Consider the following 16,962-nt stretch of genomic DNA (forward strand, 5'->3'; position numbering starts at 1 on the left):
CCATAGGAAGTATAATAACTCTCATTGAGGTGTTGCAGAGTAATATTTATAACCATCTCCCAGCTAATATACAAATAGATATACAACTTCAATTTGAATGTAGACAATAGTATAGTTGATACTATGGTTGCTGTTTCCAGTAGCTTCTGTAATAAATAAAATGTACACAAGTCTGTGTATGTAATTTGCTTCACTCATAATTAGTAACATCACCTGTTGTTTCACGTTTTATAACAGTACTTCAGTGAATGAGTCCATTTGCAACAAGACCTTCCTGAATAACTGCAAGTTACCAGATTAATTTTGTCTTTCAAAATGAGTTAGTGTTCTGTGACTCTCTCTATAATCTACCATTAGTATTGCAGAACATCATTACAACATTTATATGTCTAAACCAGTTTTACAATGCAGAAATGTAATAATTAGCTTGCAACCTTTCTCTCTGGAGTATATGAGCATATCATGTCAAAGATATAGGGATGAATGCTTCATTATAATGTCTCTGTGGTCCTTATTTAGAAGCAGGTGTTTCAAAAATAGATATTTATTTCTGAGATATATTATCTAAGCAACATCTGAATTTGATATTGATATTGTCTTAGTGGTTTTATAAAAGTTTCATAGAAAAGAAACAGAGTTGGTGCTTATATTCCATCTGTCAGACTTTCCATCTCACAAAAGCTTTTATAATTGTCTGTGACATTATTTATATTTTGTAATATAATTGGCTTAAGCTGATCTAATTTGTATCTCTGTGAATACATTGTACTTCATAGAAATCAGTGAGTAATTATCTATATATTCAGTTAATCGTAACTTCTGTATATTTTCCCTGAGGTGGTTGAATCAGTAAAAATCATGTAACAATAGCCTATACTGTAGTGAACTTAAGCTTATGCCAACTGATTGGTCAACATTTCGCTATATATTATAAAATTATTGTTGAGCACGTCAAATATAACCACGCTATTTTCATTAAGATGTATTGCTGTTGTGTAATGCAAAAAAAAAAAAAAAGGCATACATATATAGGCAGAGTATTTTATCTCTGTAATTAGACTGGTCTGCTTAATTTACAAATGATTTCTTCCCAAATTGCTACACTGCATTAGGTACATTAACTCTCTTGAGATCCAAAATATCTATTTCCCCTCAGGATGTTAAAAGCAAGCTGTCTACTCTTATTTTGCTTCCCTTTAAGATTAGAAAGTGTACCACTTTGGGTTAAAGACATAAACTATGTTAACGAGCTCTAGTTGTCTGATAATGTTCAAAATCCATTAACTGGAGATGTATTTAACTAAGCATTACTTACAGTAAATATTAGTTATTAGTTATGGAACAAACTCTGCCTTTTAATCACCATATGAAACAATACTAGCACTCATATTTTAATCAGCAAAAAAATACTCTGTTAGTAAAGAATTCTATAAGAATGCATTTATAAGAACAGCTTTTAACAAACCGTGTCATCAAGAAGTCTGATACTCACAAATAGATATCAGTGATCGTCAATCATTGAGCGATTCTATGTGCATTCAGGCAGGACTTGTCTTTTAGTGTCCAATATAGCCATTTTTGTAAAGGGACTATACATCTGTGCACAAGAAAATAAGGAATTAGCTACCATTTCACTTACTGTGGCTTTCCGGAATATCTAACAGTTCCGGAATTAAGTGAGAGGTCAGAGGTCATTGAGAGATTACCAAAGAACCACAGCCAAGGATTCCGCATAAATATGATGTTATAAGAGTGTCCATGAGCTTGAGGTTGTTAAGAAAAAATTCCGAAGCAAATTAAGGCAGGAGGGCGGGAATAGGTATGCCAGGGTAAAGTTTTTACGTGTAGGGCTCACGGATGTGCGGATTTACCGCTTTACTCAAGTTAAAGTTTTAAGTGCACGGTAATGCATACAATGCATATAAGACATCCTGAACCAGCAAATCAACTACCTCCCACCCAAAACCACAAGCAAACTCTTTGCAGTGTGCTGTTACTAACTGTAGAAGAAGGGAAAGAACAAAAATAATAAAGTACATCAGCAGCCTAGACCCTAACACATCACCGCATGCTTTCTTGTCAGTAACCTAGACCTCTATATCCCATTATATATTGGTCTCACTAAGAGTAAAGATTTTAATACAACATTATAATTTGAGGCAACTAAGATATTAGAGTTGTATACTTAGCACTGCATCAGACACTTCATGGAGAAGCTTTGCTGATCTTTTATAAAAGCAGAACATCGAGACCAACACCAAACAACAGTCAAAAATAATTTTCTCTGCAGTATAATCACTAACCATCAATAGGTCAGTATGCAACATAATTAGGAGTGGTTTGCAACTTACTTAATAGTTTGTGTGGTGTTACAATCTTCCAAGTTAGTCTCATTCAATTGAACAAACGTATGCTTTTTGATATTTATATATATATATATATATTAAATTCTATTCTAGTTGATGTTAACTAAGTTATAATAACAAAACATTTTACCTTATTTGCAGAGATGATGTTCTGAGGAAATGTATGATAATACTTTATCAAAATAAAAGAAAATTATATATATGTTTCATTAATTTGTCTCTAGATTTTTTTTTTTTTTTTTTTACTGACCAGTCTGTTTTAGCTGCTTGTCTCTTTAAAGCAGAAGTGGTATCCATTTGTTCTTCTTAACAAAGGTGTTTGCTTCTTCAAGGGTTTCAAAAGTTTTTTTTCCCTTCTGGAAGGCAGAATCTTATCTTGGCAACATAAATCAGTTGTGCTTAATGCCAGCTCGTTTTAGTGTTTTGATGAGAGGAATGAAAGTTTTTCTTTTTGTTGTAATAGCTGAGGGAGTAGTCATTGTCAGATCTAATTATCTGGTCATTTATTTTTAGAGGAGAAAGAGCCCAGGCAGTTTTTAATATGAGGTCTTTATCTTGGCTGGATATAAATTTTACAATGATTGATTTTGGATGGATACTTTTACTGCCAGAGGAGATTGTAGATAAGGATCTGTGGGCTCTTTCAATACTGAAGTAGGTTTAAAGTTGTAGAAAGCCATGTAGTTAAGAAGGTTGCTGCATTGTCTCCTTCCATTCCTTGTGGTATCCCATAGATTCTGATGCTGTTCCTTCTGGACCAGTTTTCTAAGTCATCAATTTTATTTATTAGTTTTTTATTTTGCTGTAGAAGGTATCCAATATTCTTTTCTCCTTCGTTAGTCTACAGTCAGTGTCTGAGACTGATTTCCTCCAATGCTGTTATTTGGATCTTTTGTTGTTTTAGTATGTCAATATTTCAATCTGTTTGGTTGAATCTTCTTTAATTTTATCCACTTTAAGGTCTGATTTGTCAATTTTTAGTATTAAGTCTTGTACATTTGTAAGGATTGAGTGTGTTTCCTTTTTCATAGAGTTTTCCTGCTGGGTGGATTTCAGTTGACCCATCTTTCATCTGTTGAATTTCTCTCTCTTCTTTTTCTTCTGTTGATTTTGACAGGAACATATAATAACTATAGAATTAAAAAATACACCAATAAGGAGCTTGAAGCTTCTAGATTGTGAATCTTCCATTTTTAAGTTATTTTTGGTGATTATTCTAAATAATTCCTGTCAGAAGAATTGTATTACTGCAGAGAATTTGTGCTGCTTCCAGCGTGCCATCCAAGCCACACCCCCCAGCATGCATTCTCTTGATGAGAATGTACGTCCAAAATTCTACTTGCATACAAACAGGGAGAGAGGTTAGTCTTGTTACTGACAAACTATGTCTGCCTGGTTGGTTTAGTGCATTTCCTTCTGTTACTTGTACTGTGGCAAGTCTATTCCTGGCCAGGTTATTGCCCATTCCAACAGCGCCACTGCTGTCACTGCAGCCTTCTTTGGGGGATGGGACTTTCTACCCATTCTATACTTGAAGGCACTATCTGATTCTGATGAAATCTTTAGTTGAAAGTGCTTAACTGAGTTTCTGTTGTGCGTAAAGGAAGAGTTATAAGAGCTATTTCTATTTGTATGTTTGCTTTTAGCATTTCTATGTTCAGTATTCTCTGGCCAAGTAAAGTTGTAAGTTGAACAATAGAAATACATCTGCTGAACTCTGTTGCTTGATTATTGGTGTTACTGTTAGAAATTTAAGTTGTCACATAATGTATAAAACTGTAGTGAAGTAGCTGTTAAGCAGCTTTGCTGCTCTGCATGTAAAAAGAACATTGGTAGTATGAAGATCCTAAGAAATCTAAACCATATGTTGTTCCATTCTTCAGTTCCTAGTTGGTATGAAGGGCAAAGATGAAGCCATGGCTATTGGAGGACACTGGTCTCCTTCTTTAGATGGACAGGACCCTGAGAAGGATCCTTTGGTATTAATCAAGACTGCAATCCGTTGTTGTAAGGCTTTGACTGGCATTGATCTGAGTGGGTGTACGCAGTGGTAAGTAGAGAGGTCAAGATTAGTTTGTGCCACTTTGCAAAGCTTGCATTTGTGTGGTAGACATTTTGTTTTATAGCAATTCTGTACATTCCCAGAAAAACTGAAGGTGATGCGAGGTCATTTACTTGACATTGTGAAACATGTTACTTTAACTAGATTTAGATATTTGTTGATTTTATACACGTGTATTCTTTCTGTAATGATTGCTAGAACATGCCTCTGTCCTACAACATTGTGAAGTCCTAATTTTCTTGTATATTAATTCTTTACTTTGTGCATAGCAGAAGAAGATAATCGTCAGTGGGGACAAAGAATTTTCCTTCCTAGTCACATTATGAAGCCAGGTTTTCTCTTTCTGCATGTTTTGTATTTAACAGTTACTGTATGGGTTTTCAAAATGTAAATTGAGAATATAGGACTTAAATAGTGGTTACCCACATGCAGCTCATTCAGTCTTTTCCTTGTTCATGAAATTAATCTTATAACATTTCTATGGTATATTCAATAGGACTGAATTATCAGTGGTATCTTAAATCATTACGGAACTGTAAGCCATTAGCTTGCAGTTTTTATCAGTTTAAGGACATTAACCTGCAGCTGATATATTGCCAGAAGGAAAGACATGGCTTCATTAAACATGCTTAGAGAAAACCTTGAATTGTTCAAACAGATATATCTTCTCTTTATGTGCTACAAGTGACATAGGCTCTATTAAAAAGTCTTATAGAATTCTCTTTTCCAACACACTTCTTCCCTTGCAACAGGTACCGTTTTGCAGAGATTCGCTACCACCGCCCTGAGGAGACCCACAAGGGGCGTACAATTCCAGCACATGTGGAGACGGTTGTTTTATTTTTCCCGGATGTTTGGCATTGCCTTCCCACCCGTTCAGAGTGGGAATCCCTTTCCCGAGGATACAAGCAGCAGTTGTTCGAGAAGCTCCACGCTGAACACAAAGAGGCTGATGGAGAACAGGCACTGAATGCTAATCCATTTTTCTATTTTTGCTTTTCACAGGCACAGGAGTACAGGCATAAACTGCACCCAACAATACCACACAACATGCATATATATTCAGGTCTAGGAGATGCGTAATTGTTAGACCACAATGACTGGCAATTTTTCAGCAACAGTGTATTCTTTTATGATGATTTGTCATACAGCTATGCTTTGGAGCTATTATTAAACTAACATGATTAAAAAAAAACAAAAGAAAAGAGAGAACCAAAGATGATAAATATGTTTGACGTAATAGTTGCTGGAACTTAAGGACCAGTTGTTGTGGTCAGTATAGTGCAACTAGCCATCTAAAAGTTCCTGAAATATTTCATTATATCACCCTTTTGTGTAGAATTTCAAATTAGTTTTTCTCATTATATTAATATTAAACATATTTTGTTTAAGAGTTTTGTGACAGATGGATGAATGAGTTTTTATATAGTGAACACAATGGACATGTGTATATTTATTAGTCTTGTACTGTAAAGTGACTTAGAAATATTAGGCAGTTTATTGGAAAATGTTAGTAACTGCTAATCCAAAATGGCCTTTTATGTTTATGTTGTAATTTATCATCCTTTTGTGTTCACAGATCTGCCTTTGATTGAATTAGCATATTGAATGGCTGTTGATCAGCTAAAATGGTAGATCACTTTGCAGATGTCATTTTTGTGAAATATATCCAGGAGTCAGTCAGTCAGTCATGGAAGCAGTTGTAATGTTAACTTCTTGTAGAGAACCGCTGCATAATTTCAGAATTTAGTAATGCAAGATATGAACATGTAAAAGGTTACTGTTTGTTTCATTTGTTAGGAAGAAGAAGAAAAAGATGGTGGAGAATCCAAGGAGACTTGTACACCTACCCACTGGTCAAAACTGGATCCAAAGTCAATGAAGGTATGTATTGCTTATGTTGTAAATGTTGATATTTATTTAGTCTTTAGTCTGTATGTAATCTATTTTGCATTGCTTTTGTCTTAACTTAAATTGTTGTGATTTTCTTATTCTTCAAACGTTGAATGTAAATGGACTTATCCAACTACTTATATAATTTCTTTGAAACATAGATGTATATGTCTTCTTGGTGTAACAAATACTGTTGTGAATACTTTGCAGTTCTGTAGACATATATATGTAATATATAATGTGTGTGTGTGTGTGTGCGCGCACGCGTCTGTCTGTCTTTGGCTACAGAAGTGTCTGAAAAGGGTTCTCTAAGCAAGTCCACTGCTCCTGCTAGTAAATAAGATCTTCAGGCTGGGTTCAGGAGTGTTTTTTTTTGCATAACTCACAACTGTTGAGATGCATATAAAATAATTTTGTAGTGTTATCAGCTGTTCTTTATTTACATGGTAAGACTACCTCAAACATATATACTAATCCCTGCATGTGATTGTGGAGACCATACTATTCATGTTAATTATGTGATATAGTGTGGTCTGGTGTAAAGAGAGTCATGGTCTTTGTGTTGCTGAGAAAAAGTAGTAGATTTTCAAGCAGTTCATTTTGAAGAACCGCACCCCACTTCCCATGACTGACATGTCGCTTGTGAGTGTGTTGTGGGGGTCATATGCGTCTTCATGTGAAAGGAAGAATTACTCTGTTAGTTCCTTCTTACTGTTGGAACATATAGGTAACTGTTGTGGAAGCACCTCACCGATATGTCACCATTTGATTCTTTTGGAAAGACTGATAAGTATTTATTTTTCTCTTCTGTAACTGTGACAGTTTTGCTTAAATTGTTCAAAGGCATTTTCCGCCTGTTTTGCTGTAGAACTCTCCACTTCTACAAACAAGCTTGAGCTATCTGGTTGCCACCTATTCTCAGATGACAAAGATTTCAGTTGTTACGAAACAAGCTTCCAGTTGTTAACCACACAAATAATTTAACTGAAGCACCATTGCAAGGAAGAAAAAAACATTTATATAGTTTTTAGTGGCAGACAGGTGTCATTTGATTCTTTAGCATGTTCAGTACAACTTCAGCCATCTTTTTGCTTTTCCTGTAAGGACAACCCAAGTCATTCTGCTCTGAATCAGTAGAGTATGAGATGGGAAATTTTAATTCTCAGACAGATGCATAGATGTCCTTCTATTCACTAATTGAAGTAGTCATAACCCGAGGGATGTCCTGCTGGAAGGCTACCCGACATCGGCCAGTATACAAGCCTTGTACTACTCAAGGGTATGCAGTACACAGTCTGTAGACTGCACTCAGATGTAGGCCATAAAAGCGACATATGCACGTACCATCCTCAGAAGTTTTCTGCCACCAGTCAGAACATCATTCTGCCTTTTTGTCTAATCGTTTCAGTGATTGCGAAGTTTTTTTTTCAAATAAGTGCCCCGTTGGGGAAAATTTTCTCTTTACTACTGTTTTGGTTATATCATCCAAGAAGAGCAAGTGATAGTGTAGAAGACAAATTCCACATAAGGATATTCATCTACAGTGTCTGTTTTGCTTAGGGCCTAGCCACGACCTTAAGTCCTATAGCATTTGCCAGGCCTTTGTACCCAAGACCCTTAGAAGCAGGCTCTCTTCTCTTACTATCTATTTAGGTAACGGCTTAAATTATTAGCGAAGGGTATGGAAGGTACCTTGGGGTCCGACCCACTGAGCCGGTAAAGCACAAGGTTAAGAAGCCTAGGCCTGTGCCTTCCGCTGCACCTCCACCATCAGACATTTTTCCAGAGGAGTTAGTCAACCCGGAGGCACATCCAACTTCAGGTGCGGATTCACAGGCTGAGCCCGCCTTGACTTCGGCCGCGAGCACTTTTTTGGAGGTAGAACAGATGTCTGTTCATGATGCCATGGAGGAACTTAGGGTCATTATTATGAAGGACCCTAGGGGGTACCATAAACTCTAGTGAGAGAAGAAGTTGAGTCAGGCACTTTTCAATGCAGATCTTTGTCCTGTCCTCCAGTGTTGCATAAAATTGTTTCTCCTGCCAAGAAAAAACAAACATTTGTCCCTTGCTAAAGAGGGTCAAACAGATTGGCTGGCCTTTTCCCAAAGTTCCTTTCAGGCTTTCATATCACTCAAGCAGCCACCTTCTCTGCCTCCTCACCTTCCTTCTCAAAAAAGGGTTAGGGGCAGTGATTCCTCTGATCATTTTTCCTCTGATGAAGAGGAATCCTTGGATTACTCAACACAAATTCCCTCTTCACAGAAATATGTTTCCCCTGAGGAGAGGAGTCAGTCGAAGCTGATTCCCCTATGGAAAAGATTCCATTTGGTGAAACTGTTCTGAAAATGGGAAAACACTTTAAGTGGAACACCTCCCAAATTTCTGATGTCCAAGAAAAGATACTATCAGCTTCTTCAAGTTGATTTCCCTAGCTCCTCTGTAGTTCCACCAGTGCATTCTGCATTTCTGGATGCCTTTCATAATGCTTCCCAAATCACAGACTCCCAGGCTGCTCAGAAGTTGAACCGCTTCTACAAGGTCCCTGAGGATTGTAAGTTCCTCTTTAGGTGTCCTGCTGCAGACCCATCAGTCATTTCTGTAGTTACAGATAAACCGTCTAGGTTGCTTCCCTCTACTACCCTTCTCCCATCAGACAAAGAGAGTAGAACCCTTGAGAGACTGGGAAAAAAGGCCTATACTTCAGCCACCTTGGCTTTCAGGGCTATCCGTTATCAGACACAAATGACCAAGTACACCTTAGAACTTTTGCCTCGGGCATCAAGCAGCATTTCAGATCTTCCAGGTACTGAATGAAAAGCCTTGGCCCTCTATTTTGGGAGCTTCCTCCCAAGTTGCAAGACACTCCATTAAATGCAGCTATGGTGCTGTGGATGCTTGTACCAGGGCAGCTGCTACTGGTTCAGTTCTCAGAAGATTTTCCTGGCTTAGGTTGCAGCCCCTCCAGGATGATTTTAAATCTAAATTAAAGGATGCATCATTAGATAATTCAGCCTTATTTGGTCCAGTAGTAGCGTCTTTCTTTAAGTCCCTACAGAAAAAACTAAGGAACTCAATGAGTTGAAACACATCTTGGTTTCTCCTGTGCCAAGTTTTCATAGGAATTTCCCTTCTAAACCTGTCTTTGTCCACAGCCGTACTCAGCATCCTCCAATAAGCATTTTGGAGGAGGCAAGAGACAACAGAACCCTAGGAGTTCTCAGGCACCCTCACAACAAAGACAGTCCTTTCTTGACAAAGCAGGGAGACGATGACTACCCTGCAGATGTCTTATAAAACACTCACAGGGTCTGGGAAAGCATCACCCAAGACAACTTGGTTCTTTCCATAATCAAAAAAGGATACTTCATAGTTTGGCACTCCACACCCCCCCCCCCCCATGGGCATCCTTCAACCCCCCCTGAGAGCAGCTGCCCCACTTCCCAAAGCTCCTTTGGGAGCTTTGGCAACAGGGCTGTATTCAAAGGGTCCCTCAAACCGCAAGAGGGAAAGGCTTTTTATTCAAGAATGTACTTGGTGCCCAGAAAGGATGGCCCCTGGAGACCAGTCCTGGATTTATCCCATCTCAACACTTTCTTAAAGGTCCCTGCTTTCAGAATCTTGACACTCCAGATTCTGTTCCCTCTTATTCTTCCACAGAGATGATAAATCCTTTAACAGCACAAACAAGCTCACCAAAACCAGTGACTCCACATAAAAAAGCCCGAGTATGTGGACAGCCAGCAAAAGTACGAACAAGAGATTGATAATCTCAAGTAAAATGGTCCAAAAATATTCCAAACACACACTTTATTAAAACATGAGGTTAAGCGCTTTCATCCCTGCAAAACTGGGACTTCTTCAGAACATAATTACCAACCAAATTACCACTTAAATGTATTGCTTGTTACTAAAAAGCCATGTGACTTCAATTAAATATTTAAATTCGTTAATTCCTTCATTAAAGGTACATTAGTCAAAATAACCTAAAATATTCCAAGGAATATTAAAAAATGTACTAAGACCAATATATATGTGTAAAATACAATACCAATGTCATTAAAATGTTAAAAATCTTTCCCATTGTCAAAACTAAACTCATAAGTCTTGCATTCTGATTTTTAAGATAGGTAGAATTGAAATTTGTTCATCCAAACCTGGTGGCATTTAATTTTAATTGCCAAAATAACTCATGTCTTTCTGTTTGTGTCTCCCACCAGCCTCCTCTGGGATTTTTGGGAATAATATCCAGGATCTCAAACATGAATTTATTTGAACCTTCACAACTTTGTGTGCGTTTGTAGAGAGCTTTATTCGAATTCTCCCTAAAGATGGCATAGTGGTGTTCATAAATTCTTTTTCTCAGCTGTCTTTCTGTTTTACCCACATAAAAAATTGATAGTTATCACAGATAGCAATGTAAACAATTCCTCTAGTTGCACAGTTACCATTTTTCAAGTGGATAACAAAGGATATATTTTGTAAAACCAGAGCTGAACATTCTAAAATAAAGGGGCACTCTTGGCAAGCTTCACACTGAATGGTACCGTTAAAGTTAAGGGGTGCTGGTGGTATAGGATGTTCGAATAGAAATTTTAAATTTCTACCCATCTTAACCTCATGTTTTAATAAAGTGTTTGTGTGTTCGGAACATTTTACTTGAGATTACTAATCTCTTGTTCACAACTTTGATGGTTATCCGCATATTCAATCAAGCTCTTCCACAGGGATAAATGGCATCTCTGGATATAAAAGATGCTTACCTTCACATCCCCTTTCACCCTATATTCAGGAAATTCTTACATTTTTCTGTGGGTTCCTGACATTTTCAATTCTTTGCCTTGCCCCTTTGGTCTTTCTTCAGATCCAAGGGTGTTCACAAAATGTCTGGCTCACTCAGTGATTGCACATTACAGGCTTTTGGGTATCCAGATTTTTCAGTACCTGGACGATCTGCTGTTACAGGCTCCAACTCCTCACACTCTACCCCAAAATCTAGAGACTACAATTTCCCTCCTTGGAAAAGTGGGATTCACCATCAACTTCAGAAAGTCAGTCCTCACCCATTCACAGGACCACATTCTCCTGGGTTGTCAAATCCAGACAGACGATGAGAGTGTCACTTCCTTCTGAGAAGGTGCAGGACCTTCAGTCCGTCTTTCACTCCCTTCTCCCCTTGACTCACATCACAGCCAGGGAGTTCCTTAGTGTTTTGGGGTTCCTGGCATCAAACATTCCCATAGTGCCAATGACAAGACTCAACATGAAGAAATTCCAGTGGTTCCTCAGATCTGTGTGGATCCAGCATTCTCACCCACTGTAGTACAAAGTCCCCCTCATTCCTTGTCTAAAGAGGGAACTGCTCTGGTAGATCCAACAGGTAGCCATAAATCCAGGACTACTTCTGCACCCTTTCACTCCAGTCCTAAAACTTTACACAGATGCTTCAGACATGGACTGGTAGGCAGCCTTGGGCAGATTTACAGTTCAATGAGTTTGATCCTCTTCCCAGAAAACAAAACACACCAACATCAGGGAAGTACGAGCATTGCTGCTAGCTCTGCAAGCATTTCACCCTCTTCTTTGCCCAGGCCCTCTCAAACTGTTCATAGACAACATGACAGTCCTCTGGTATATGAACAAGGGGGGAAGGGAGGACCAGATCCTATTTCCTTTGCAGGTTGGTTGTTCTGATATGGGAATTTTTTGCCCAATACCAGATGACTGTTCAGACAGTGTACATTCCCTCCAACCGGAACATCATGGTAGACTCCCTGAGCAGGTTCTTGACTCAGTTCCACTAATGGATGCTTCACAAAGATGTGTTCCTGGACATAGTCCACCAATGGGGTATTCCTCAAATAGATTTATTTGCCTTACTTAACAGACAACCTCCAAATTTTGTGCCAGAGTCCCAAGTCCTCTGGTTTGGAAAGTAGACACACTCTCCTTTTCTTGGAAGGGAATATTTCTGTATGCATTCCCTCCCCTACCTTTAATCACAGAAGTCCTGTTCAATATTTGACAGGACCAACCAAAAATCTTGCTGGTGACTCCCTTTTGGCCAAGACAGCACTGGTTCCCCTTCTTCTGCAGTTAGCCAAGGGCCATCACCACAACTTACCCCACAGAGTTGACCTTCTCACACAAAACAGTGGATCCCTGATACATCCACACCTGTCAGCACTACAGCTGACACTGTGGGTGATAGGATTCTAATTCCATTCAGATACCTATTCGCTGAGGATGTGCTCCGGGTTTTGCAGAAGGCCAGAAAAGCCAGTACATAGAAAGTCTTAAGTTTCCAAATGGAAAAGATTTTCACTCTGGTATCTCAAAGAATCAAGACCCAGCGACAGTGGGAATCCCAGTTGTTCTGTTTTATTTGTGTGAATTGCTCTCTGCTGGCTTGGCTTATTCTTCTGTCAAAGCTTATATGTCAGCTATTTCTGCTTGTCTGCCTCTATCTCCCCCTCTAGCATCCAGATTTGAAGTGAAACAATTTCTTAAGGGCGTCCTTCACATTAGGCCTCCCAGGAAACGTATTCCTCCTCCTTGGGGCCATCATTTTGTTTTAGAAAAATTGACCCTGGTCCCTTTTGAACCCAGATCTTCGGCCTCCCTAAAACATCATTCTTGGAAAACTGTTTTATTACTAGCTTTGACTTCAGCTAGAAGGATGTTGGAGCTGTAAACTCTTATGGCTTCATCCCCCCCTTGTTCTTTCATAAGGACAGTGTATCCTTGAGAACAAATCCTTCATTTATGCAAAAAGTGGTTAATGAGTTATCCCTTAACCAGTCCATTCAATTACCCACCTTCTTTTCTTCTCCCCAAAACCACAGTGAGAAGGTACTGCACTCTTTAGATGTACATAGACAACTTAGATTTTGCACACTTCTTGAAAAGAGCCTGTCTTCACGTATGAAGGCCCATTCTACCAGAGCTGTGGCTTCCTCTAAGGCATTCTTCTAGCGCTTAGATAACAGCCCCATCCTTGAAGCAGCCATCTGGTCTTCTATTCATACCTTTACCAAACATTACAAACTGGATGGCATTTCCAGATCCAGGGCTGGATTTGCTAAAGCCATTTTACATGGCTTCATTGAGAGCTCCTCTGCTCCTTCATCCTTCCATCGTTCTTGAGCTTTGGCAGTCTTTCTCACGTTATGAGTACTGCAGCAAGTGAATAGAAGGACATAGAATAGTTGTGTAAAATCTTACCGTAACCATAGATGTCATCCTTTTCACTGTTGCAGTATTCTGTCCCTCCCTTGTTCCCCACTGGTCTGTTTTGCTTGTATGTGCTGACCATACAAATCCTTAGTCTGGCATTCCTCTTGGGGCATTCAGTTCTGAGCTGGTATATGCATACATCGTTTTTAAGGCCTACATCCAGCTGCAGCCTACGTGCGACATACCGCGTTCCCTTGAGTAGTGTAAGACATTTTTGTACTGGCCAACGCCAGGTTGCCTCCTGGTGGGAGATCCCTCAGGTTATGAATACTGCAGCAGTGAAGAGAAGGACGGGTTATGGTAAGATTTTACACAACTATTCCTTCTTACTGAATCCTGGATAACTTCTTGAGGTCCAGAGACTCTACATCAAAGTTAAAAGGTTTGTCTAAGAAGTTACTGCTGTAGAGTGAACAGTGGTTTGTCCCTGCTTAAGATCAGGATTTTTATAACACAAAATTCTCCTGGAAGATTTGCTTAAATACATTTATCCTGTAGACCATTGTAATCTATGGATGTTCATCGTGTTACCCTGCTGCAGTCATCACACTTGGGTTATCCTGTCGTCAGGCGGTCCCCCAGTCGGCCGGAATTCCAAAGTCTTGGTCCGGCGTCGGTTGCTGTCGCCTCTTCCCTGACGTCAGTGCGCCAGGGGTATATATATTGCAACCGAAGCCATTTTCTTCAGTCTTTCTTGCCGCGCGGTGCCCGAAGCAGAAGCAGTTCGCAAGTGCCGGTCGGCCAACTCCTGAGATTTTCGAATTCGAATTTCAGGCCGAAGTCTTCTATAAAGCTAAGTACCCCGTTGGGGAAACTTTTCTTGCCTCAGACCGATGTCAGAAAAAGTTAACAATTGTATTTCTTGTGGGAAGCAAATACCTCATAAGGATTTTCATTCTTATTGCATACCTGCCTAGGCCCAGACCACGACATCACTTCTTGTCGGTTTCGTGCTAGGTTTAGTAAGCGTACTATTAAAAGACGCTTTGATTTCGCACGACACTACTTCGGTAGGAAATTTAACTACACCATGCCATCAGAGCAACCGACTACCGGCGTGCACAAAAAACGCAGGGATAAGGACAGACAGCCCAGGCCTAAGCCAGACTCCGAGGCCTCCGCTGATCCGGTCTCCGGTTCTCCGGTCCTCAGTGAGGCTCCGACACAGAACCTGACTACCGCAGATCTGGGACCCGAGACCACTACAGAAATTTTGGCGGAAGGCACCAGGCCGACGCAACCATTTAGTTTAGGCCCTTCCGACGACATTGTTACAAAAGACGTCGGTGCTACAGAAACGCCATCGGTTTCTGAAGGCGTTTTCAGACCGACGACTCTCACCATTAAAACGTTTTCTAAGTCGAAGACTCCTACTAAATCTAAAAGGACTGCACTTCAGTCTCCTGTTCAAGGCCCCATGCCTAAGAAACAGATGCTCAAAATGGCTGAAGATTTGATTTCTTTAATCAGGGGTTCCCAGCCCCCTCCTGATAAAAGGCCTAGACAAGAGGAAGATAATGCATCCTCTGAACAAGTGTCCATTTCTTCAGACTCCTCTGAGGACCAAGATTATTCCTTCTCTCCTTATGAAGATTCTGATGCTGAGGATTCTATTCCCTCAGCTTCTCCTCCTGAAGACTACTCCTTTGGGGAAACTTTACACACTATGAGGGAACATTTTCACTGGGAAGGTCAGGACTACTCTGACTCGAAGAAAAGGCTCAGAGAGTTTCTTTTACTCCCCCAACACAGACCACTTGCCATCCCACCAGTTTTGGACATAGTGGATGATGTTTATTTAGAATCCAGTTTGAACCCAGACTCTCTACCTCCTGCTCCGGCTAAGCCTGACAGATACTATAGAGTGCCTGATTCCCACAAATTTCTTTACAAAAGCCCTGCAGCTGATCCAGAGACCATCTCCCAGGGTCCCAAGGGGGCTAAGGCTTCTATGACTAAAAACCCAGTACCTTCTGAGAGGGATTCCAGAGTGCTAAACAGGTGGGGGAAAAAGGTTTACACCTCAGCCACACTAGCTATGAGGACACTGAATTGCCAATTTCACATGCTTAAATATCAGCAATTCCTAATCTCTCAGTTAAAGCAAAGAATAACCACTCTCCCTCAACAATCTGACTTGAAAGAAGTACAGGATCTGTTGCACGCCACTGAGCAGGTGGGCAAACATACCTTACAATGTGGGTTTGATTCTTTAGAGGCTTCCTGCAGAGCAGCTGTCACTGGGTCTGTTATACGTAGGCATGCTTGGCTAAAGGAACAAACTCTGCCTGATCATGTTAAAGCAAAATTACTAGATGCTCCCTTACAGCAGGATGTGCTTTTTGGAGTTAAAGCAGAAGAAGTTTTAAAGAAAATGGAGGATAAGGCAAAATCTATGCAGACAGTCAAAGATTTCCTACAGGTACAACCCCCTCGCTTCAGCAGAAACTGGCCAACAAAAAATTGGTCCTTTCCAGCTACTGACAGACCACGGAGGGGTAAATACAGATGCCCAAGGGGCAGAGGACTACCACAAGCCCAGTATAAGCCTCGCCAATGGGGCACTACAACACAAAAGGGAGGAGAAGACAGGTCTCAGTCCACCAGAAGGCAAACTCAATGACTTGCACCTCATCTGGCCAAGCAATACTTTCTTGGCAGCCCCCTTGGGGGGAAAACTCACACTTTTTGCAGACAACTGGCACATTGTCACAAAGGACAAATGGGTCCTAGACATAATTTTACGAGGATACAGATTCCACTTTCACACCTTGCCAATGAAAAGAGGAATGCCAAACCTGCCACAGAATCAATGGACAGAGGCACAAAAGCAAATTACAGCTCTCATGGACATGAGAGCCATTCAACTGGTACCTACTCGAGAGCAAGGCCAAGGATTTTATTCAAGACTCTTTCTAGTGCCCAGAAAGGACAATGCCTGGAGACCAATTCTGGACCTTTCAATTCTAAACACTTACTTACAAGTACCCAAATTCAAGATGCTAACTCTACAGCAGCTAATTCCCATGTTGGGCAAGGAAGCATGGCTAGTAACGTTGGACCTCATGGAGGCATACCTGCATGTCCCAATCAGACAAAGTTGCAGAAGATACCTCCGTTTCATTGCAGGTTCACCCCAATACCAATTCTCTGCACTGCCCTTTGGCTTATCTACTGCGCCCAGAGTCTTCACAAAATGCCTGGCACCAGTAATTGCATATTGCAGACAAAGAGGAATACAAATATATCCCTACCTGGAATACTGCCTCATCCAAGCAGAAAGCAAAGACATTCTCATACATCATCTGGCCTTTGTAAAGCATCTACTAAACTGCCCGGGATACACAGTGAACGAAAAGAAGTCAAAACTAATACCCTCACAAAAAATGACATTCCTGGGTGCCA

At 40.1% G+C, this 16,962-nt stretch overlaps 1 protein-coding gene across 1 annotated transcript in view; it reads left to right on the forward strand.

The window, feature by feature from the left end:
* CCAR1 (cell division cycle and apoptosis regulator 1) overlaps window positions 1-16,962 on the forward strand; it is a 2,906,903-nt gene that overhangs the window by 1,294,937 nt on the left and 1,595,004 nt on the right. Inside the window, exons 14-16 of the mRNA XM_044056158.1 lie at window positions 4,250-4,416; window positions 5,181-5,391; window positions 6,229-6,312. Of these exons, the coding sequence (XP_043912093.1) occupies window positions 4,250-4,416; window positions 5,181-5,391; window positions 6,229-6,312 (462 nt within the window). The remainder of the gene's footprint in view (window positions 1-4,249; window positions 4,417-5,180; window positions 5,392-6,228; window positions 6,313-16,962) is intronic.

Source organism: Protopterus annectens, chromosome 14.part0 (genome assembly GCF_019279795.1).
Source record: "Protopterus annectens isolate FY-2018-M chromosome 14.part0, PAN1.0, whole genome shotgun sequence".
Classification (NCBI taxonomy): domain Eukaryota; kingdom Metazoa; phylum Chordata; order Ceratodontiformes; family Protopteridae; genus Protopterus; species Protopterus annectens.